At 35.8% G+C, this 20,823-nt stretch overlaps 5 protein-coding genes across 16 annotated transcripts in view; 1 reads left to right on the top strand and 4 right to left on the bottom strand.

Annotated features, from left to right (window-relative positions):
- The first annotated feature begins 177 nt into the window (after positions 1 to 177).
- PSR (Bifunctional arginine demethylase and lysyl-hydroxylase PSR) lies at positions 178 to 2,490 on the top strand. The gene is made up of 6 exons (XM_066743467.1): positions 178 to 373; positions 951 to 1,156; positions 1,226 to 1,508; positions 1,587 to 1,942; positions 2,018 to 2,250; positions 2,353 to 2,490. The coding sequence occupies exons 1-6, from the start codon at positions 301 to 303 to the stop codon at positions 2,378 to 2,380; spliced, it is 1,179 nt and encodes a 392-aa protein (XP_066599564.1). The 5' UTR covers positions 178 to 300; the 3' UTR covers positions 2,381 to 2,490.
- Positions 2,279 to 12,937, bottom strand: Klp31E (kinesin-like protein 31E). 2 transcript variants are annotated; one of them, XM_066743455.1, is made up of 15 exons: positions 12,559 to 12,937; positions 10,398 to 10,782; positions 9,559 to 10,002; positions 9,381 to 9,489; positions 9,008 to 9,211; positions 8,622 to 8,926; positions 7,388 to 8,533; positions 6,966 to 7,318; positions 6,680 to 6,871; positions 6,475 to 6,603; positions 5,180 to 5,348; positions 4,990 to 5,095; positions 4,364 to 4,915; positions 4,021 to 4,291; positions 2,279 to 3,907 (listed from the first exon to the last, which is right to left on the bottom strand). In XM_066743455.1, exons 1-15 carry the CDS (start codon positions 12,591 to 12,593, stop codon positions 3,835 to 3,837), a joined length of 4,473 nt encoding a protein of 1,490 aa, XP_066599552.1. In that variant the 5' UTR covers positions 12,594 to 12,937; the 3' UTR covers positions 2,279 to 3,834. The 2 variants fall into 2 exon arrangements, with proteins under 2 accessions (XP_066599552.1, XP_066599544.1); XM_066743447.1 differs by having other exon boundaries at positions 2,279 to 3,004.
- Positions 12,938 to 14,109: 1,172 nt separating this feature from the next.
- On the bottom strand, positions 14,110 to 15,978 carry LOC136775476 (golgin subfamily A member 6-like protein 25). 3 transcript variants are annotated; one of them, XM_066730300.1, is made up of 3 exons: positions 15,835 to 15,978; positions 15,043 to 15,207; positions 14,110 to 14,973 (listed from the first exon to the last, which is right to left on the bottom strand). In XM_066730300.1, exons 2-3 carry the CDS (start codon positions 15,175 to 15,177, stop codon positions 14,575 to 14,577), a joined length of 534 nt encoding a protein of 177 aa, XP_066586397.1. In that variant the 5' UTR covers positions 15,178 to 15,207; positions 15,835 to 15,978; the 3' UTR covers positions 14,110 to 14,574. The 3 variants fall into 3 exon arrangements, with proteins under 3 accessions (XP_066586397.1, XP_066586379.1, XP_066586389.1); XM_066730282.1 differs by having other exon boundaries at positions 15,043 to 15,236; positions 15,835 to 15,964; XM_066730292.1 differs by lacking the exon at positions 15,835 to 15,978 and adding an exon at positions 15,608 to 15,782 and having other exon boundaries at positions 15,043 to 15,236.
- A 677-nt stretch (positions 15,979 to 16,655) lies between these two features.
- On the bottom strand, positions 16,656 to 19,544 carry Usp1 (ubiquitin specific protease 1). 2 transcript variants are annotated; one of them, XM_066730259.1, is made up of 5 exons: positions 19,342 to 19,544; positions 18,962 to 19,147; positions 17,903 to 18,877; positions 17,652 to 17,844; positions 16,658 to 17,565 (listed from the first exon to the last, which is right to left on the bottom strand). In XM_066730259.1, the coding sequence occupies exons 2-5, from the start codon at positions 19,134 to 19,136 to the stop codon at positions 17,004 to 17,006; spliced, it is 1,905 nt and encodes a 634-aa protein (XP_066586356.1). In that variant the 5' UTR covers positions 19,137 to 19,147; positions 19,342 to 19,544; the 3' UTR covers positions 16,658 to 17,003. The 2 variants fall into 2 exon arrangements, with proteins under 2 accessions (XP_066586365.1, XP_066586356.1); XM_066730268.1 differs by lacking the exon at positions 19,342 to 19,544 and having other exon boundaries at positions 16,656 to 17,565; positions 18,962 to 19,136.
- Positions 19,545 to 19,994: 450 nt separating this feature from the next.
- Positions 19,995 to 20,823, bottom strand: part of LOC136777083 (synaptogenesis protein syg-2-like) — a 72,932-nt gene continuing 72,103 nt past the window's right edge. For 5 of the 8 annotated variants that reach the window (XM_066733149.1, XM_066733201.1, XM_066733166.1 and 2 more), the window contains 2 exons: positions 20,424 to 20,536; positions 19,997 to 20,243 (listed from right to left, as the gene is read on the bottom strand). In XM_066733149.1, coding sequence (XP_066589246.1) covers positions 20,163 to 20,243; positions 20,424 to 20,536 — 194 coding nt within the window. In that variant the 3' untranslated portion in view covers positions 19,997 to 20,162. Of the gene's footprint in view, positions 20,244 to 20,423; positions 20,574 to 20,823 lie in introns of those variants that run through there. The other 3 variants (XM_066733187.1, XM_066733180.1, XM_066733194.1) reach the window with 3 other exon arrangements.

Here is a 20,823-nt window from a genome sequence, read left to right as displayed (position 1 = left end):
ACTGATAAGTGGGATATGAACGTCTCCGCCGGCTACGCGAATACACGTCGCTACGGCTACCGCCGTCGTGTTTTTATTTGTAGTGTTGCAGCGCCTGGTCAGTGGGCAAGCAAAGGCAAAAGGGGGAAAAAGTGACACCTAACGGGATTTTAAGTTTACTAACCAATTACGGTTACCACAGAATGAAGAAAAAAACCTCTGCTGCCTAGCGCCTGAATGACGTGTTAGTTATATTGTTACATTTATAAATTGTAAATACTTTGTATCTAGGTTAACTAGATTATTAAAAAGATTGCATCCATGACGGATGAAATAAAGTTGGACCATAGAGCAAAAAAAAGGATTAAAGAAGTGAAAAAAAAGGCCAGACCAGGTAAGAAATGTGTAAGGAAATTTCTAACCTTTACAAGTAATGTGAGATGGGCGTGTAAATTTTTTATATTCACGAGATAGTAATTAGTTTTGTATTTCTCATTATACATATATATATATATAATCATCAGAACTAAGAGGAATATCATTTTCCTTCAAGTTGTAATTGTAGCGACTCCCGACAAAAATTGCGAACATGAATACACGGTACACGACAACCAGAACTTTGAAGACCTTGGATGATGTAACTTTAAGCCTTCCGAGTTCCTAAAGTATCGAGGTTAATGAAATATGCGATATCTATTCACTGTACAAATATTATAATTCACCTTCAGTAACAGTAATGATATAATGACATTCAAATCTTCATTTAGATATAAGTGATGAAGCTTTTTATTTTACCTACTTATATTTTCGGTTTTTAAATTCTTTTTCCTTTTTTTTGTAGTTTTAATTTCTTTCCATTCTATTCAAACTTTAGGCATTTATTACAAGTCAATGTCTTTTATGTCTTTGACTTTTATTATAATATTTTGTATTTATTTATCCATAATAATTATGTACTTTCTAAACTCTAGAACTTGCTGATAAAGCTGCTTGGGTACAACATGGTTATAATAAAAGATTTGAAGCTTTTTGGGATTTTAAAGATAATTGCGAACGAATTGATGAAGCCAGTGTGACTACTGAAGAATTTATAGAAAAATATGAAAAACCATACAAGCCTGTGATAATTTGTGGTGTTCAAAACAATTGGAAAGCACAACATAAATGGACTGCAGAGGTTTGTTTATATGATTTAATTATTGTAAAATAAAATCACAAGCTCCTTATGATAACATATTTTTTTTAGAGATTAGCAAAAAAATATCGGAATCAAAAATTTAAATGTGGTGAAGACAATGAAGGATATAGTGTAAAAATGAAAATGAAATATTATGTGCAGTATATGCTTAATAATGAAGATGATTCGCCTTTGTACATTTTTGATAGCTCGTTTGGAGAGCATCCACGTAGAAAAAAACTTTTGGAAGATTATACTGCTCCAAAATATTTCCGTGATGATCTATTCCAGCATGCTGGTGAACATAGACGACCACCATATCGATGGTTTGTAATGGGACCTGCTAGATCTGGTAAGAGCTATCTACTATCAAACATTGCTTTATGAGTTAAATATAATAAATAATAGAGTTAAATTTAATTGGTCACAGGTACAAGCATTCATATTGATCCACTGGGCACTAGTGCCTGGAACGCTCTGATCTCTGGTCACAAACGTTGGTGCCTTTTCCCAACTCATACCCCACGTGAACTTCTCAAGGTTACAGCAGCAGAGGGTGGTAAACAAAGAGACGAAGCTATAACTTGGTTTTCAGTTATTTATCCAAGAACTAAATTACCTAGCTGGCCACAAGACTGTTTACCAACTGAAATTTTACAAAAGTCTGGTGAAACTGTATTTGTTCCTGGTGGCTGGTGGCATGTGGTTTTAAATCTTGATGAAACAATAGCTGTTACACAGAATTTCTGTTCTCGCACTAATTTTCCTGTTGTTTGGCATAAAACAGTAAGTCTTAAAGCAAACTGATGCAAATTGATCAATAATTTGTATAAAATTATTTTTTTGCATGCCTTATTTTAGGTACGTGGGAGGCCGAAATTATCACGTAAATGGCTAAAAGTCCTTAGGGACAAGGAACCTGAACTTGCAGCTCTTGCTGATACTATAGACGTAAAAGAAGATACAGGAGTTGCTAGCGATTCTTCTAGTGGCTCGTCAAGTAGCTCTTCAAGTAGTAGCAGTAGTAGCCAATCAGAGGATAGTGCAGACGATAGCGGTCAAGAATCACTCACAGCCCACAAAAAGAAGAAAAGGTAATAAAAATAAATACAATATGACATATACTATCTTTCACAAATAGTTTATTAGATCCTCTGAGAGCAATTTTAAGGCGTAATACTGATCCTTATTTTTAGACGAAAATTGAACAATAGCCAACCCTGATAATATAAAAGTACTTGGGACCTAATGAGACCTCAGACTGTACAGTATTAATCAACAATTATTATTTGTACTAAGGATAAACGTTGTAATTATGACCACATTTATGTTCATAATAAAATAAATGCTAGATAAAACCAAATCTACTTTCTTACTAAATTTACATTTGTTCTTTTAGATTTAGGCTTTGTTGACAATATATTAATAATATAACCAAATATATTTAACAAATTCTTTTCAGCCTAACGTTGCTCTTATAATACCATTCTGCGTCTTATATAAAAACATCTAATTAAACATATTTCTATAAAAAATATAGCTTAAGTCTTGGTATAAAACTCTAATTGCGAGGATTAAAGATGCTAAATCAATAAATATGATTGAAATGCATTAAGTAATACTTGAAATTAGTTAAAATAAATCAAGTACTTGCCATAGATATATTTTTTTCATTACTTAAAATTAATTCGTAATTGATTCTCGCAAGTTAACAAATAAATAAAGAAATATAGAAATAAAAATAAATAAGACACTTCTCGAGGCGCGTACTAGCTTTTTAATGAATTACTTCGCTGGAAAGACCTCGCGTCTCTGCTATAGTAGCTCCATAACTTGATAGTTCCATCACTTCGCAGATTACGATGATACGGTAACCATGCAAAGCATCCAAATTGAATTGTGGACAAATAAGCAAAGAAACAGATAACAAAATTATATATACATCATAGTAAATAGGCAAATAGATATATTAATAAAAATATAAAATAGGTTTTAAGAGTAATAAATATCCTGCAGTTATTGATTAATGTATTTCTTTTTAAAATGTAGGAACATTATATACCTTGTTCCAACACGAATAAAAGCAGCATGCTGTATTTATCTTTTAAATTGTTCTTATATCTCTTGGAGTGGATAAATTTTACATTTGAATGGACACAGTTACGCAGAAAGAAACAAACCTACAATTTTTAAAAAATAGACTATCGAATATAAATATTACGAAGTAAGTACAAAATATTGCAATTCTGTAATAAATAAATTTATATTTAAATAACAATCTAATTAATGGAGTGTAATATCAGTCAATTGTTAAATTTTGTATTGTTTTTAGATAACGTACGGTTCAAAACCTGAATTATGTCAAAATTTTCATTATAGAATCCTTTAGCGTAACTACATCCATGCCTATTATTAAATAAATTATTATATCTGAGGCACAGATAAAAATGACTCCACTCGCGTTAGAGAAAAAAAAAATTGAATAAAAAACTGAATAAAAGAAGCAAAAGCATATAAAGAGTGAATGCAAGAGCGTATTTCCAATTTGTTGGTTTCATTCATTTGAAGCGTTAGCATTAATTTTGAATAAATGACACATTTAATTTCATTCAAACATCAAGACAGGTGAACAGGTACAAAAACAATAAATTAACGCAAACCAGAAAAAAACAAAACGGTTAAAGTGAAACTGTGGACATGGACATTAACAAGGAGGAATCGGGAATACGCCATAGTTTCACCTCCCCAGAGCTGCAATCAACAGCCAATAAATTATTTATTTTTATAAAGCTGCACAGGTTATTCTGAAGGCAATACTAGTCTTGAGTATAGCCTAAAATTGATAATTGAGAAAAATTACATACTTGCTTGCTGTGAAAACATGCTGATCATTGGTGGTCACAGCATTGATGGCAGAGCTGTGAGCACGAACTTCTCCGATAAGCGCACATTCTCCTGTTTCATCAGAGGAAACTGACCAAGCTCTTAAAATACCTCCTCGGCATCCAGATACCATTATAGAACCATTATTTATTGTAGATAAACCTAGCACCCAATCTTTGTGAGCATTATTCAATGATTGCACTAAATCCTTTGTACGTAAATTCCAACGTTTAATGCACATGTCTCTCGAGCCTGGTAAATGTGTCTGTTTTATTATTCTGATAAAATTTGTATAAAACATGATAATAAAAGATGCGGGCTTACCAGAGAAAAGATTATGACCGCTAGTTATCAAACATTGCACTCCATCGTAATGAGGGGGAGCTAAGCTGACGGACTGTCCCGTGCTGGGTTCAACCAGTGAAATTAAATGGTCTTTGCTACCAGTTATTATCTTACCATCTTCAGCTACAGCCAAGCACATGACGGCTGCAGTGTGAGGTGTGCTCAATCGATTCATAAATTTCATTTTTCGCAAATCCCACACACCTATTTTGTCGCTAGTAGCCGTATATAATTCGGAAACATCTGGTCTAAGGATAATATCATTAATAGTGGTTTCGCCCACAGGAACTGTGAGTGTCCTCGAAGGAGTTGTTAAAGCTATTGGACCACTCTGAGCTTGACCAGATGAAAATAAAGTCTTTACGCAATTATTGCCTGCTCTCAAATCCCACACTTTGACGTAAGCTGCCGATACGCTAAATAATATATTTCTTTCAGTCGAATATTGCACTGCTACAACATTATTTGGATGTCCGCTCAGTGTCATGCTTTCAATTCCTGTTTCCAAATCCCATACTTTAACAGTTCGATCTAAACAAAAATCAAGAAAAGTATTTAAAAAGCTGTCAAATGAGTTGAAGTTTAATTTTTGTATTTTATCTTACCTTTGGAGCCACTGAATAATAATTCGCTTGTTGCACAAATAGCTAAAACTGCTTTGCTATGTCCTTCTGCCACGTGGGAACATTGTAGGATAGCCCGCGGTTGAGTCTGAAATAGTTTAAGTGTTGTATAAAATTATCATAATACTAGGATAATTTGTAAAGGATAATATGTTCTATTTTTAGAAGTTACCTTTCCTTGGTATTGCGATATTATTCCTTTCATTGGTTGGGCGTCCGGAACCACTTGTTGTATGCTCGCTGTTAGCCTTGAGAAGACATTCTCCTCACGACTATTGAATCTGCGATACGCCGTTGGCGAACCAGGTGGCGAAGAAAAGTCCATTTGCGCTACATGTTCCCTGGTTTGGGTGTTTATGTTAGCAGGTTAGTTAGCTGTGATGGCTCATTAATAATCCAAGCTAATTATAACGTACACATTAAAGTTAAATCATGCATAAAGTGAGCTATCATGCTTGCATAGATCACTGCAATGTTATATTATTGAATTACTGCATTTCCTTCATAACTCCAAATCACACACGAGTGATAACATTTTATTTTCCTGCATTTAAAAGATGTAAGTTATTCTCTCCGCCAACATTTATTGTCGATTTCATGAAACTGAAGTATCAATTACAAGGATTTTGAAATGAATTGATCTGAAATTAATGTTACTTTACTGCACGTGAATTTTCTGTGCTCTTCTTTATTGCACTTGTTTTTTACAGCAGAGATTTTCCAGACATACAATTTATTTAGCTATAAGTGAAAAATAAGGTTTCAAGAAATTTCATTGGACATCACACCCATCAAGTCATATTTACACAATATCAAAACTCACGACACAGCTCACTCTAATGTAAGCAGATCATTAGTAGAGCTTAGCCACAATACATTAACAAAGACTAAAATCAAAAACAATGTAATATAATAAGAACTGTATGTTACCAGAATTAAAGATTCTGCCTGTAAAAAAAGCATTTATTACCTTCTTTTTTTCTACAAAATTCAGAACAAAGTTGTTATATTTTCGATATAAATATTTTCTATAAACATTAAATATTTGTAAGATGTATATATTATCATAATAAAAGTAGATATCTTCGATATAGTTAACCTCGTGGATATAAATTATTTTTTACACACCGTTATGTCGGATGTAATTTACGAAAATTACATATTTTCTAACCATATTTCCAGTGAGAATCGTATTATAAATTTTCTTGTTTCTATTTATATATTATACATTTGTAATTATATATATATATATGCATTATATATACATATTTCACTCTTCGCAGTCTTCGCCACTGATACGCGGCTCGTTGAATTTCAACGAAAGGCAGTAATATAAATGCAGAAAATTGCAAAACATTGATATTTCAAGAATAGAGAGAAAGTGATAGTGTATGGAACAAGGCATCGATATTCAGATAAAAGATATATATAAAAAAAAGTATGTGCTGGAGGAATATTATCACTCACATGGAACCTCCCCCAGGATGAAACGGCCTTCGGAGGGGACGTGGAGACGGCAAAATGTCACGGCGACTTATAGTTGGCGAGCCTCCGGTCAGGCCGATGTTATATTGACTTCTCGTAAGTACCAAACCCCTGAAAAGGCACAAAAAGCTTCAAAATCACACAAATCCAAAATATCTGTCTGTAAATCTGAAGTTGCGGTTCGAACTTTAGACTTCCAGGAGCACTGGGCACTCTACTCAGTGGATGGTTGTGATTCTGATTTTGATCTTCTGTTTTTAAAATGTCCTGATCTGCAGAACTCCCATAAAGTAAATCCTGGGCTTGAGATGTTCTTCGTCTGATTCTGTTGCTTTTCGACTTCTGCTCGATGGGAATTGTCTGGCTGTAACTTTCACTGCTGTGAATTGCAATTAAATTAAAACTTGCTAATTAAAGTAAAAAAAAAACACTAAATTAAAATAATAATCGTAGATGTAGGATTCGATACATACTTATCAGGAGACGAGCAGCTGGAGCTTGGTGGACTGTAGCTGGTAATATTATTGTGATAATTATTGCTAAGGTTTAACAGATTTTTATCGCGTAGAACATGCTCCAATAATTGGTGTTGCACATCACTTTCAGCTGTCACCTGATTCAAGCGCGTTTCCATATCTCTAATTTCATTTTGCTTCTGAGTAGCAATGCAACTTTGTTCCACTGTAAATGCTAACATTCTTTGAAGCAAATATTGAGCCTCGTCGACAGACCGAATATTAGAAATAAGATCTTCGACACCTGGTTCACCTTCTGCTTCGCCATCACCCATTACCACCATATCTCGTTGACATTCTGAAATACTATCCTAAAAATGACCAGCAAGATGAAAGAAAGATTTTTTTTTATAGATAAATTCTATCACTTTAAAAATTACCTGTAAATAGCTGATTTTACTCTTGACGTTATCAATTTCTTCATCAACATCCCCAGTGTCTACTTTGGTCACAGCAATGACGTCTCTGTGTCTTTGAAGTTTTTCCAAATCTCGTCCTAGCTCTTCACGCTCAGAAAGCAGTCTTTCCATTTCGCGTTCGGTTTCCGCAGCTGCCTGTCTAGCTAAGGCTTGCTTGGTAATGGTTCTTTCAAAAGTGTGCCATCTTTGTTTCAATGCTTTTGGATTAATTGGTTTCGGTAGTGCTCTGCCAGATGCTTTCTGACTCAGTCCTCTATCTCTCTTTCTTAAAGCAGTAACCTCTTCCTGTTTACGTCTTAGCACCACTTCTTTCATCCTCTTATCAGCTTCCAACGTTCTAATCATGTTAGCATTTCTTCTCGTCTCTTTGCGCAATTGAGCAATTTCTCTATTTCTCCGCAACTCATTTTCTTTGTGTTTTTGGGCCTCCTCCCTCATTTTGTTCAACAGTTTAACTTTAGCCCTCTTCATCTCAGCCAACTCATTCCTAAGACTACGTAATCTATTTTCGTTCTGCGACTGATTCTTCAAGAGCCTCGCGTGCTCTCTCTTGGCTGATTGCAAAACTCGCATTTCCTTTTGCATGTTAGAAAGTTTCTTCTCGTACTCGTCGCGCAATTTCTTGACTTTCTCCGTCGGCGGTGCTGGCTGCTGTTGCAAGGAAGATAGCACCTTATCTCTTTCATCTTGCGTATTTTTAATTCGAGCTTGCAACTGAGCCAGTTTGTCTTCGTAATGCTGTTTCATAGTTTGCAAACGTCTTTGAGAGAGCTCGAGTTCTTGAATGAGACGCTGCTTCACATCAATGTCCGAGGTTAGAGATTCGAGCTCTCTGCCCATCGCTGCCTCTTCCTCATCTTCTTCTTTACGATCAGAATCATCGTCTGAATCTTCGTCGCTCATTGATTCTTGACCATTCTCATTGTCCTCGTTATCATCTTCGCTAGCTTTACTAGCATTGCTACTGTTCAAACTCTGCTGCTCTTTCTTCAACGCTTTTAACGCATCTAAATCTCGCTGCACCTCTTTCTTAGCATCCATTAATACTGACGAGGAATCGCTGTGACAAATATATGTCGAATCGTTGTATGGATTAGCAGCATTCATCTAATATATTACAGACAAACAATAATTATTAAGCCAAAGACATCATCAATCAAATACCATATAATTAATGTAATGTCTATTTATTAACCTGCATTTGACGTTTCTTCAGCTGCTGATACATGGCTTCAGCTTCTAATAAACGAGCCCGCAATTCTTCTATTTCTTGTAAATATCCCTGAACTAAACTAGCTACTTGCTCGCCGCCAGCACCTGATGTAGCTACCCACTGACCTGCAGCCTTTTCTGCTAATAAAAAAACATTTTTAGCAGTCAAAGCCTCAACAGTCTCTGTTAAAGCTTTTACTCTGGTACGTAGACTCTGTAATTCACTATTTAACATTTGATTCTCGTGCCAAGCATCATTTATTCCATCTTCTCCAACCACTCGTTTCCCTGTAAAACAATTAATTTGTCAGAAATACTTCATCCATTACTCACTAATGCCTAAAACTTATTTTCAAACATGATTTCTACCTTGTCTGTACTCCATCAATTCTAATTGGAGCTGCTGGATCTCTCGTCTCAAGTTGGCTATTGCTCTCGAACTCTTATCTTGATTAAGAGTAACCTTGTTCTTTATATTTCTAGCTCGATTTGCATATTTTAAAGTACTCAGTGTTTCCATAAAGTCCCTATCGCTTGGCGAAACGCACGCTATCATGACGGTTTGACTGTTACCTAGAAATAAATTAAAGCAACAAAATATTAGACAAATATAAGGTGTGTCGCTTAATTAATTCTCAGCTGGTTTGTTTCGCCGGAGGATACTTGTTTGGAGCTAAGAATTTTTAAGTGGCTATTGAATGCAGAAAAGCATGCATAACTTGGAATAAATTATTTAGCTCACCTCCCAGAGAATCCTGTAGCAATCTCGTTAATTTTGAATCGCGATAAGGCACATGTAAAGCTTTTTTAGTTTTGTCTCCTAATGCTGATATTACGTTCCCCAGAGCCAACTAGAAAATAAATTATAAAGTCGCGTTGTGTTTTATTTAGAATATTTCTCAAATTATCAGCAATCCTACCAATCCGCAATTTATCGAAATTCCTTCTTTAGCCCTGTCCCCAGTAGCTCCAGTTCGCTTCAGCCTCTCAGATCCTGCCAGATCCACAAAATGGAATTTCGCTGTTAGAGTTTCGAACTCATTTATCAAATCCCCATTTGTATCAACATCCGCATCAGGGTCTTCGATTTTAATGCATCGCTGTTGTTTAATGAATAACGTGAAGATCGCGTGAGATCTCGATGATTGCGTGTTCATTTCCGTAGAGCCTGTTGTACGGGATAAAGCACCCGAGCGAAGATATTCCAAAGCTTGATCAGGACTCGTTACAGTACGTGGCTCAACACCAGCCAAATGAATATTTCCTGACGTATCTTCGTGAATCCTAGCACCACCTCTGGGTCCCCCCGGTTCCAGTAGATCCTTCAAGTCTTCGTTATACAATTCCAAAAACTGCGCTGTCACCTATGAAAAAACGCATATATAGTAATCTTTGCAAAACTTATAAATCATTAAATTTTTTCGTCCCTCGAGTAACCAAAGACGAGACAGGTACAAGTAACGCTTGAATAGGGTTACCGTAATACTTTGTTGCGAGTGTAAGCTGAGCAACGAGAGAATATACTGACCCAGATCAGCATACATTTTCTAAAGCTAACTCTACGTTATATGCAGCGTAGTCAATTTCAACTATATAATATATATATCAAATTCAATAATAATAGTCTGCATAAAACCAGCCGTGTCTGTTATGCTCCAGTAGATTTAGCTGGAAGCGATTCGCCTCGAGTTTTGTAATAACGTGGAGGAGCGTACTGATGGAGGTAACTGCGAAGGATTTTGTTAATTTTAAAATTCACCTTAAATTCTGGAGGCATTTGCATTCGATCTCTAGCTTGTCGCTGCTTTTCCAACATGCCTTTGAACAGGTGTTTAATGGCTCTGGGAATAATGCCAACGATGGTTTCATCAACTTCAACGTCGAAGCCTGTGCCCATTGTGTAAGTTTTTCCAGAGCCTGTTTGTCCATATGCGAGGACGGTTGCATTGTAACCGTCTAGCGCGCCTTCGACGAGTCTTGCGACGCATGTATCGTAAATTTTGTTTTGTCCTATAGCGGTATCAAAAACATAGTCATACGTGAAGGCCTTGTCTGGTCCAAGAAATACTTGTGGCTCCCCCGGCGGAACCTGAGTGCAGATCCGGCACATATCTATCACTTCTCTAGCTATTTGAGGCCTTATGCTGTAAAAAAAAAACAATAAATATTAATCTCCAATTGTATCTCAAGTTCATCTTTATCTACTTTAAAAGATTAGGTTAGCCTAGAATTTTTAAACAATAAAATATATTTTTTTTTGCTTAAAATGTGCTTTAAGGTCCTAAACATCATATCCTAAAAAATCATTACTGAGAAAAACGTTCAGGCAACTCAAATTCACAGAGAATATATCCCGACATATACTCTCATTATATATGTATACGGCATTTAACACTTTAAACGTGTTTTTCTCGAAATTCCTTCTTCCAAAATAGGCTTGATCATATCTCAAACGAAAATATTCCTTTATATCGGCATCAAATTTTAATTGTACATTCGGAGTTAGATTATCTACAGAAATACATAGATTTTTATTATAATTAATTTTTTAAGAAATTTTACATGAAATTATGAGAAATAAACTTCATACACGAGCTAATTTCGTAAAAAAAAAAAAAAAAAAACAATATATCCAAAAATCTCTATGTATTTGCATAAATGTTTATATATGTAATTGAAATAATTTCCATTTTTTATACTAGGTTTAAAATTGCATGGGTTATGCGCACACCCGTTTAATGGGCCTAAAATAAGACGTCTACGGAAAAATGTTGCATTGCGACTACTTTGTTTTTATAAGTTATAAAAAAAATCGTTACTTTATAATAGCAGTAAAAGAAAAGTCTAGTGATAATATTTTAATTTATTTGAACACTTCGTTAACAAAATTGCAAAATACCAATTATTTTTTTGCCGTGTAGTGGCCTAATACCTTAAACGAGGATGAAATTGAAAAAACTCGGTACAGAAGAAAAGAAAATGTTCTCAGCTACTAAGTAGCCTTTTTCATCTAAAAATAGGAGAAGAAAATTGTCGTTAGGCTTTTCGCGGCAAAAAGTGTGTTTTTCCAACCGAGTGTAAATCTTTCAAACGGGAATTGCGCAACTGGGTAAACATTGAGATGACAGCGTCGGAAGTGTGAACGATGAAAAAAATAAATAGTATAACTAGATAAATGAAAACTGGTTTCACGTGCATTACTATATAAGAGAAAGAGGCGGTGTCATGGAAAGGGGAAAGGAGGACTGTCCATTCATTGGAAATCGGGATATTAAGATTATGCAGTCGCTATTAAAACCTACGCACCTGTGTCGTAAAAGGAGATATTATGCGATCATTGATGAAATCGCACACGCGAGAACTGCGTAGATAATTTCATTTTTGCGGAACTAATAATAGAGCGGAAAAAATACAACCGAGTAGAAATTATAACAATTATAACGGCTATAATCGATAATACAATAGAATCTATATATGCCTATACTGTATTCATGCGCAAAGTTCGAAAATGGAATATCCGGGTAATAGACAATTAATAATGATTAAATTTCTAATTGATTTTTCTACATGAATAATAATTAATAATTAAACAGTGATAAATGAATAAAATGGAACGATTGGAAAGGTTGGATCAAATATAGGTAGAGAGAGAAAGAGAGAGAGGGGGGGGGGGGGGAGAGAGTTTCACGCAATTTCCAAATAAGGGAATAAAAGCGAGGGTAGTGGATTTAAATATTTGGCGCACTGCAGAATCGAGGAATTCAAACTGTCATTGACTAAACAGCGCGGATGATTGTGATCGATATAGATAATAAAAGTAGTTGTCTAATTTGCGGTGATGCGTGACAGACGACGCAGGGCACTCTGTAATAGGGAATTGGTGTAAACTTGTTGTTTTATCTCCAAATTTAGGTACTCACCGTACGGCGACGCGAACACTAGATTCATCAGCCATTTTCGAATGTATTCTTGCTGATGGGTCTTGCGTTGCAAGTAACACAGCTTCCTCGGTGAAATCTATTGTAGTAGATTGTTGTAGTGATTAGGCCGTTCAGCAACTCGGTGTGAGATTTATGAGTAAAGCAAAGACATTTTCCCACTACCGGAGCAGTAAGAATACTGCACTTCCCATTCCCATCGACAACGAGGCCACGTGTGAGCGTGAAACTATCTTAAACATCTCGCATAGTGAAAATATAATCTTTTAGCTTAGCCGCTCTCCGCGGTCCAAGGACTGGGCCTGGACGGGACGGATACGGATCTTAAACTGAAATCCCTACGTAACAGGCATCTTTGACTATTCGGAGCGCCATCTATCACTGACTATCAACAATAGCTACTCCACAATTTTTTTTCCTATTTTTTCCTCCTCCATCATCGATCCCATCGACCCCCAGTGATGATGACCCCTGTCCCCCACAGCCGATGGCTTCGAACATATCGAGGAGAAAATGAGGCTAGAGGTGCAACAATGACCATGATTTTTGCTCGACACTGTTGCTAAGTAGTGCTAAGTGAAATACTGAATATTATTGGTCGATTGCTCAGCGCTTCTTGAAATTGACGAATCGTATCGAGTGGTTTACTTAGCGCAGCCTAGCGATGTGTTGACTAAACATCCTCCCCCGTTTTTCACTCCATTATTTTTTCTCTTTCTCTCTAATACTCTCTATTGAAGAAGGTGGAAACGTTTGTATGTGTGTATTGTGTTAGTGAGATCAGCGTGGGTAACGTAGTCCACCGCTTAGGGTAATTTTTCTCTTCCTAAAGGCATCACAAAAATTCTGAATGCTATAAGGGTTGAACAGGTAGTAGAAAAGTAAGGGTAGGTCATGTAACGGATCGTATTCTATTCACAGCGCATGCGGTTGCTGTGAGGGTTTACGAGCGTTTGCTATTTTGCCTGTGTCAGTTATTGACAAACTGCTCAAACTTGCCGAAAGACAAGTTACAAGGTATAAGCGGCGAAATAAGATGAATGAACGGTAGCACTTTCGAATATGACTACTGACGCGTCTGACGCTCAGCAGCTGGCCCCATCTTGCGAGAGAGATTAAAGCTAATCTGCCATGGGTTGGTAAATGTATCTACACTTTTTCAAATTGAAGATAGTATCGGTAAAAGTCTTTTTTAAAAAGTAAATTATACGCTTAAAATGTCAATTAATTTACATCAAACGTAAAAACCTTTAAGATTAGTTTCTCCTACCTCTTTGTACGTAATTTTTTCTTTCTTTAATTTGAAGGAGTAGAACGTTTTTAACTAATGCTTTGTATTAAGGTCTTAACTATCAAAAAAATATAGTTTTGACATTATACTCGCGAACCCATTAACCGATAAAAAATAATCCGAATTGAGTTATTAGATAATTAGGAATTAAAGTAGAAAATAAATTTAATATCATTCTTATTGTGGAAGCGGCAAAATTACAATAATACTTCAGCTTTCAATTTGAATTAGAAGCAGTAACATATTTATATACAATTTTAATTCGCAAAATTATATATATACACAACACCGAATGTTCTTTGTCAGATAATCTATGAATATACTTTTATAACTACTCGCTAACACGCTTATTCTCAATTCATCTATTAATTTTTTATAAATTACAGAGTTAATCTTGATGGAACGCACATAAATAATATTTTGAACTATAACCATTCCGAATATTCGTTGAAGAAGATTCCGGTTATTCTACAATATATGAATCGTGCTATCTGGACCGATTTTCTAAAATATTGACTTTATCAAAGTATATTGTACGTAGCGGTGAAATTGTAGAGTTATGAAAATAAAAAATTGAGTATATGTATTGACTTTTTTGTACATTATAGATAATAAATTAACGTCCGCTTTAGAGACTGACTTTGAACAAGAGTATTTTTTAGTGCAAAAATAAATTAATCGGAGACTTGAATCGAATTAAATTAATACTATTTATCTTTCTTGCACTGTAGATCGGAATTTTTTTTCTCCGAAATATTGCACTTCTCCTCTTTATCTTCATTTTTGCAACCATCCGCATTCAATGCGCTCTTTTTTCGCTCACAGTTGTTACTCGATTCACTGTCCTCTTTTTCTTTCTCTTCTAACAAAGCAGCTTCTTCCAAAATTTTTTTCTCCTCCTCCTCAAGAAGTTTATCCCAATCAGAAGAGTCATCCCCATCTCGGACTCTACCCAATTCTCGCTTTAACATTGTCAAACATTCTCGTCGTTCTTTCCACTTTTCCGTCTGAGTTATATCGAGTTTTTCTCCGTTTTCCTCTTCCGTCTCATTAAGCTCCTTCTCCTTCCTCTCACACTCGAGAACATAGCGTTCATAATCGTCCACCTGAAAATATACATGTTATGATAAATTAAAAAATAATCTTTAATCCCGCACACGACTTGGAAAACTTACTTTGTCCTCTAACATTCGTTGAACATTATTCTGTTTTTTTAAGTGTCGTGGAAGCCAAAAACAAGCCTGAAGGAGGCGCAAAAAAATCCATACGGCACCGGCCAATGCCAAATAAGAACAGGCGCTGAAGACCATGCTCGAATAATCCACCGAAACCTGTTGATGCTTCATAGCGATCGTTTGATTATTTTACTCTGTAAGCAGAAAAGCCAATGTTAAATAAGTTTCTGTTATTAGCGACGTATGACACAGGAACAAAATATAATCTTGATAAAATAGAGGTGAGTTGAAGCACGACATCCATTAACAATCCACTGGAATATGACTTTGCGTATATCGATCATTCCCTGTTTCGCGCGGAAAATAGGATATGATTCCTTTGCCAAATAATACCTTGGCCTTTTATAATATTCAAAGCGACTGGTCTTTTATTTTACGCTAACTAATCGTTTTTACCGTGAAATTTAGCCACATAGTGATCGAAATTTAATAGTATTGTTGTAAAGTGATAGTGTGAAGATTGTGCGAATCATCGAAATATTTTGCACAAAATTATATCACTTACCATTGTAGTTATAATTGTTGTTAACATTTTACCAGCTCAGATAGTTGATAATTATGTAAAGAAAAAATCAAATTAATGCCGGTACTTTAAAATCAAAAGAATAGCGCATATTTATTTTCCGTCATATATTATTTAAATTTTACGAGGAATAGTAGACAGAGATTAAAAAAAATAAATTATTGAGATTGAAGCTTTTGACTGGATTTATTGAAGAAATCTGTACTTACTTTAATCAGCGATTGAAGTGAAATGCATCTCTGAGGCGCAAACGTGCTTTACCCTATAATGTTATATTATGGAATACGTCATGCATGAAAGTAGAAGAAACTACGATGTGACAGACTGACAGGTAGTACGCGCCTCCACTACTGACCCCTATAAAACAATCGATATATGGATGAGCCACGTATGATTGGGGCAAAACTATTGATCTCTGAATCAATTAATAACCACTCGGCCATTCAAACACACTTTTTTATTTCATATCAATTGACCGGACGAGAAAAAGAAATCCATGTTTTTAGATTCATGCTGCACATCAACATTAAATTCCGTTTGAATTTTTAATCGACACTTATTACATTTATATCTTAATGTAATATTTTTAATTTAAGAAAATTAACTTTAATGAAAGTTGAAATCGTTATAATATGTGCCCGATACGATTAAACTAAAGATATGTAGGCTATCGATCGTTGAGCTATTACACTCTACAAGAATATTTTTTAAATTCTTCTGATAATGCATGCTACTTATATTTTTTTTAGCAAAACAAACCCAAAGTGATTAATCAAAAGTTTATTTTTTGAAATAAACCTTTGGAAATAATATCCTGTTATTTATTTCAGAGTAAGCATGCGCAAGGAAGTAGTACAGAGAGATACAACGCGAACACGTTGAATAAATAAACTGAACAATAACCATAGTAGGCCGCATCGACTCTTATACCGTTAGAAAACTAAAGAAATTGATAAACTTTTTCAGGATGGTGCTACCATCTCGCGATATCATCAAGAGCCTTTAAAATTTTTCAATCATCAATATATTTTACCATAATAGGTCATTTGATTAAAACATAGATAATACATCATTTGATTTCCTACGAAATTATACATAATTTTGATCTAATCTAATACAATATGTACAGAGCTAACGAATCGCGAATTTGGAATTATACATGATTTGCTTAGCCCGATACAGTGTAAATATGTATATATATATATATATATATATAGAGAGAGAGAGAGAAATAGAGGACCTAATAGATGTGGAATGCGCGTTGAATCACAGTAAGACCGTTGCCGGAGAATCGTGAGGCCCTGTATATAATACAATTGTTAAAAAGACTTGAACCCAAGGTGGATACATTTCTTTTCTGGAAGAGACTTTTTGAGATTTACATCGTAGTTCTGACATAAAAGAGAAGATAGGGCGTTGCAGAGTTTCTTGGATTTGGCGCCAGTTTATCCTCGAGTTCTCGGAGAGGAATTGCATGCACAGCTTCATCGTCGCATTCCAGCCAGGTGCTGGAGTGCTTGTTACGTCGAATCCCACAGCAGTCCATACTACGACAGCCAAATCTTACCATTTGTTCCTTGTTTTCGGTAGAGCTCTGTTTACTACTGCGGAAATACTTCAATAAGCCGGATGGTTTCTCTGACGATGAAACACTGGAGCTTGGGCTATTGTTGCCTTGACTGCAGTTTGAACGTTTACCATCTCGATTGCAATCATAATATTCAGAATAGCTAGACTCATCCGGTAATCTTGTGTAGGCAACGTAATGTCCGGCAGTCATTGTTGCACCTTGATGCATAATGACGGAATACAACTGATACAGATGCCGTGTTTCCGTTCTACCTGTTGAGCTGCTGCGTGTTTGATCGTTGTTACATTCTTCGCAAAAACACTGAAGCGTTAGAGGAGTAGGCATATGATTATTGATTTTCTCCATTGACCTGTAATTGTAACAGTTTGATTATGTCAATTATATTACTCCCCCCATTGCGTAATTATGGAACAAGGAGACACGGGGATAAATTACCCGGCTGCTGTGGAGAATCTCTTCAATTGAAGTATCAACAGCCGAGGCAGCGAAGGAAAGCATACTGCGCGTCGGGCTTCATTGTATCTTAAACAACTCGCACACCAATATTTATCTCGACCACGTAGAAGCTCACTTGTTACTACTGCACATTTATAGATTTCACTACTATCTACGGATCGCCCGTCATCATCTGAAAAAAAATTACGTGTTAATTTCGTTGTTAAACGTGAAGTAAGATATTTTGGTACCTTTCTCGTTGGATCTATCTATATCAATAGGTACACAGATATCACAAAAGGTTTCTTTTCGCTCTGTGACGTGTTCGCATTCTAGGCAAGTTGTTCTTAAGAGACTGACGCCTTCAAAATCTTCCGTAATAAAGCATTTTTTACTTTCAGGCTTATGCGTAGGCAGTTCCCCATTGATCTCGGCGAAGTCTGCGTGACCGTTTTCGTAAGGTTCGGTAGATATCGATGCTCCGTTCAAAGTTGTCTGGGTTAAAGAGGAACTACTTCTGCTGGGAATCTTTTTCTTTTTACGAGATTTTCTAATATTACGTTTGCCGGAACTACCTTCCGACTTTATACCTAACATTGGCTCCGTAGAGAAGTCTGATGAGCCTCCATTGATCTGGCCAAATTGACTTTCCCTATGCCTTACTAGAAGTTGAAACGTTTCTCTAATATTATCCAATAGGCAGACCAGAAGTTCATGAGCATCTTGCTGTTGATTTCCTTCAAATATGGGTTTGACATCCCTGAAAGCCTGCAAGAATGCATCTGGCTGATATGGTTCATTGCTTTCTCTACATTCAAAGGCATGCAAAGCCATAAATAATTCATGCAATTTTTCTGTTGCTATTTGTATTCGAGGTTTGGTAAATTCTGATGGTCCAGCTAAGGCTAAAAGATCTTTACTGCTCCAGCTACGACTGCCGCTTGTGGTTAAGGAAACTCCTGTTCTTCCCAAAGAAGACGATTTAACTTTAGTCTGATTTTGTTTATCGTGTAAGTTTGACAAATCTGTTGCAAGATGATGGAGATTGTGTAGAAATGATGGAGCAAATCTTAAGGTATAGAGAACGCTGTTTAGGAAACAAGTGTTTCCCAGATTACATAAAGTTGCTATTTTCAGATCATTCTGTCCATTGCCAGGGGCATCGTAATTCATATCATGATGATTGCTTAGTGTATTAAGACAACCATTTAACATTTTGTTTGTACCTGTAATTTGAATGAAAGAATTGAGTGTTACTTGTAATAAAAAAGGTAAAATCTCAAGGGAAAAGATTAATGTTCCATACTCACTTAATGTAAACTCCTTATCAGCAATAAGGCCCCCTCTGAGGTTTTGAGGGGGCTCAGGTTTGTTCTTGTTAGTAAGTTTATCACGAGTTGCGAGCTCTTTAAGAGATAGACAAAATTTTTTTCTCGGGGGAACAGATCGTTCGTCTGAGTCTTCATCTGTTTCTAATACTGTCATTTTTTGCTAACCTAATAATACAAGAATTACAGTTTACAAAATACTTTCAATGAGGCGCGAATAGGAATAAATTGAATGAAAATATTTGTCATTTAAAAACATGACGAACGTTTCTCTCAGCAAGCGAAAAGTTATTGCATTGTAAAAGATAATACAGTGCTACATTATCAATATACTGCATATTGAGAAAACTTTTATCTCTCACCTATTACGTGATGACGAAGTCATGGAATAATCTAAGATATCTCTAAATTAACTTACAAAAATATTGTAAAATCGAAAGATTAATAATAAAACGGTTGAAACAATAACGGCTACATTTCTATCGACCACTTATATCCGGATTAAAAGGGGGTTAGCTAATATATGAGATATAAGCTAAAGAAACCATATTGGTGCAATAGTGCATCGAAGTCGAACACAGTCGAACATCGAACAGCCTCTATCTGCTTGGCCGGGCGCTTGGGTAGTGTTGTTAATGATATCATGTTTCCCTGGCAGGTGGCAGCAACGGTCTCTTCGCTTCTTTATATCTAGTGATACTAGATGGTGCTCAGATCGAAAATTGACCAAGCCCTCTAACGTGAAATCAAAGGAACACAAAAGCAAACTCAATCGAGAAAACGATGATCAAAATTTCTCTACTATTAACCTGCTTACTTTTATCCTCTGCTACCTTTTAAAACACTACTTGAAATAATTGAAAAAATCTACAGCACGTTTAATCTATAGCCAAAACGAAGAAACTATAATACCGCTCCATATTATGTATCTTTATAGGATGAGGAAATAAAAGACAAGAAAGGTGTAACATGAAATTTTTCTTTTTGATCTATATACAATATTTACACAAATTATCATAGTCAATTTATTAATTATAAATTTCACTGTCCATTAAAATGTGTACAATATGACGAGGACTCTGTCTTCCGTTTTGTCTTCCTCCTCAAAGGCGATTGCCCATGATATCTCGTACTGAAATTTTGTGTTCCAAATGGTAGGAGGTGTGCGTTGTGCTTGTAAATTTTAGATGCAACTTTCTTGGATGGCAGCGCTTCTGATTATCGTCTCGGAGTATCGGTTTGGCCTCTGCAGACTGTAAAATGTCTGAGAGAGAAAGAAAAAGTATCATTGATTGGTCTACAGGAGTAAAGACTGTATTTATAAATGTTTTTCAATCGCGCGGCTTAATTAAAAAAGAGGAGCGAGCCTCTTGTTTTTAATTAACCGAGCGAACAGAAGGATCGTTTGGTAGGAGATAATCGCGTTTGAAATCGGATTACTCACGTTGGGCGTTGCTCGTGGATAATCTGAATCTTCTAGGACATCGTGGGACATCTCTCGGCCTTCCAGCTGTCGCGGTCTTCGTGGTAGCGATCCGTAAACCGGAAGCTTTCTATCTGGAAGAAGTTCCGTTGGAGCTTAGCAGCGCCAATCCTATAATCGGTTTGAAGTTACTGTGCCTTTCGACTTGTCCCGTGTGTTACGACTCAAAAAAAAGCTCATATATAATTTCACCTATTCCCGAAATAGCTATAGCCAAGAATTTAATATGCGACGTAACCACGGATGATACTATTATATATAAAATACTTCTCCCACATCTTTTCTTATGCAAACTTTGAGCAGTCTAAAATCGATGAAGCTGCGGGTGCAATAGATTTCTGGCGTATACGCAATTTCCTTA

The sequence above is a fragment of the Prorops nasuta genome, unplaced genomic scaffold, assembly GCF_024137725.1.
Source record: "Prorops nasuta isolate Cenicafe-Biocafe unplaced genomic scaffold, Cenicafe_Pnas_1.2 PNAS00002, whole genome shotgun sequence".
NCBI lineage: Eukaryota > Metazoa > Arthropoda > Insecta > Hymenoptera > Bethylidae > Prorops > Prorops nasuta.
This window is presented reverse-complemented; position numbering and strand designations above follow the sequence as displayed.

Bases quoted from the DNA above. Each gene is read 5' to 3' on its own strand.
- PSR (XM_066743467.1), top strand. From the start codon at position 301: ATGACGGATGAAATAAAGTTGGACCATAGAGCAAAAAAAAGGATTAAA. The intron at 374-950 runs GTAAGAAATGTG...TCTAAACTCTAG, and splicing joins GAAAAAAAAGGCCAGACCAG to AACTTGCTGATAAAGCTGCT. The intron at 2,251-2,352 runs GTAATAAAAATA...CCTTATTTTTAG, and splicing joins GCCCACAAAAAGAAGAAAAG to ACGAAAATTGAACAATAGCC.
- Klp31E (XM_066743447.1), bottom strand. From the start codon at position 12,593: ATGGCTGATGAATCTAGTGTTCGCGTCGCCGTACG. The intron at 8,534-8,621 runs GTTAATAAATAG...GTAATATATTAG, and splicing joins TGAAGAAACGTCAAATGCAG to ATGAATGCTGCTAATCCATA. The intron at 4,916-4,989 runs GTAAGATAAAAT...ATTTTTGTTTAG, and splicing joins ATTATTCAGTGGCTCCAAAG to ATCGAACTGTTAAAGTATGG.
- LOC136775476 (XM_066730282.1), bottom strand. From the start codon at position 15,213: ATGAAGCATCAACAGGTTTCGGTGGATTATTCGAGCATGGTCTTCAGC. The intron at 14,974-15,042 runs GTAAGTTTTCCA...GTATATTTTCAG, and splicing joins AACGAATGTTAGAGGACAAA to GTGGACGATTATGAACGCTA.
- Usp1 (XM_066730259.1), bottom strand. From the start codon at position 19,136: ATGACAGTATTAGAAACAGATGAAGACTCAGACGAACGATCTGTTCCC. The intron at 17,845-17,902 runs GTACCAAAATAT...ATTTTTTTTCAG, and splicing joins AGATAGATCCAACGAGAAAG to ATGATGACGGGCGATCCGTA. The intron at 17,566-17,651 runs GTAATTTATCCC...TTACAATTACAG, and splicing joins AGATTCTCCACAGCAGCCGG to GTCAATGGAGAAAATCAATA.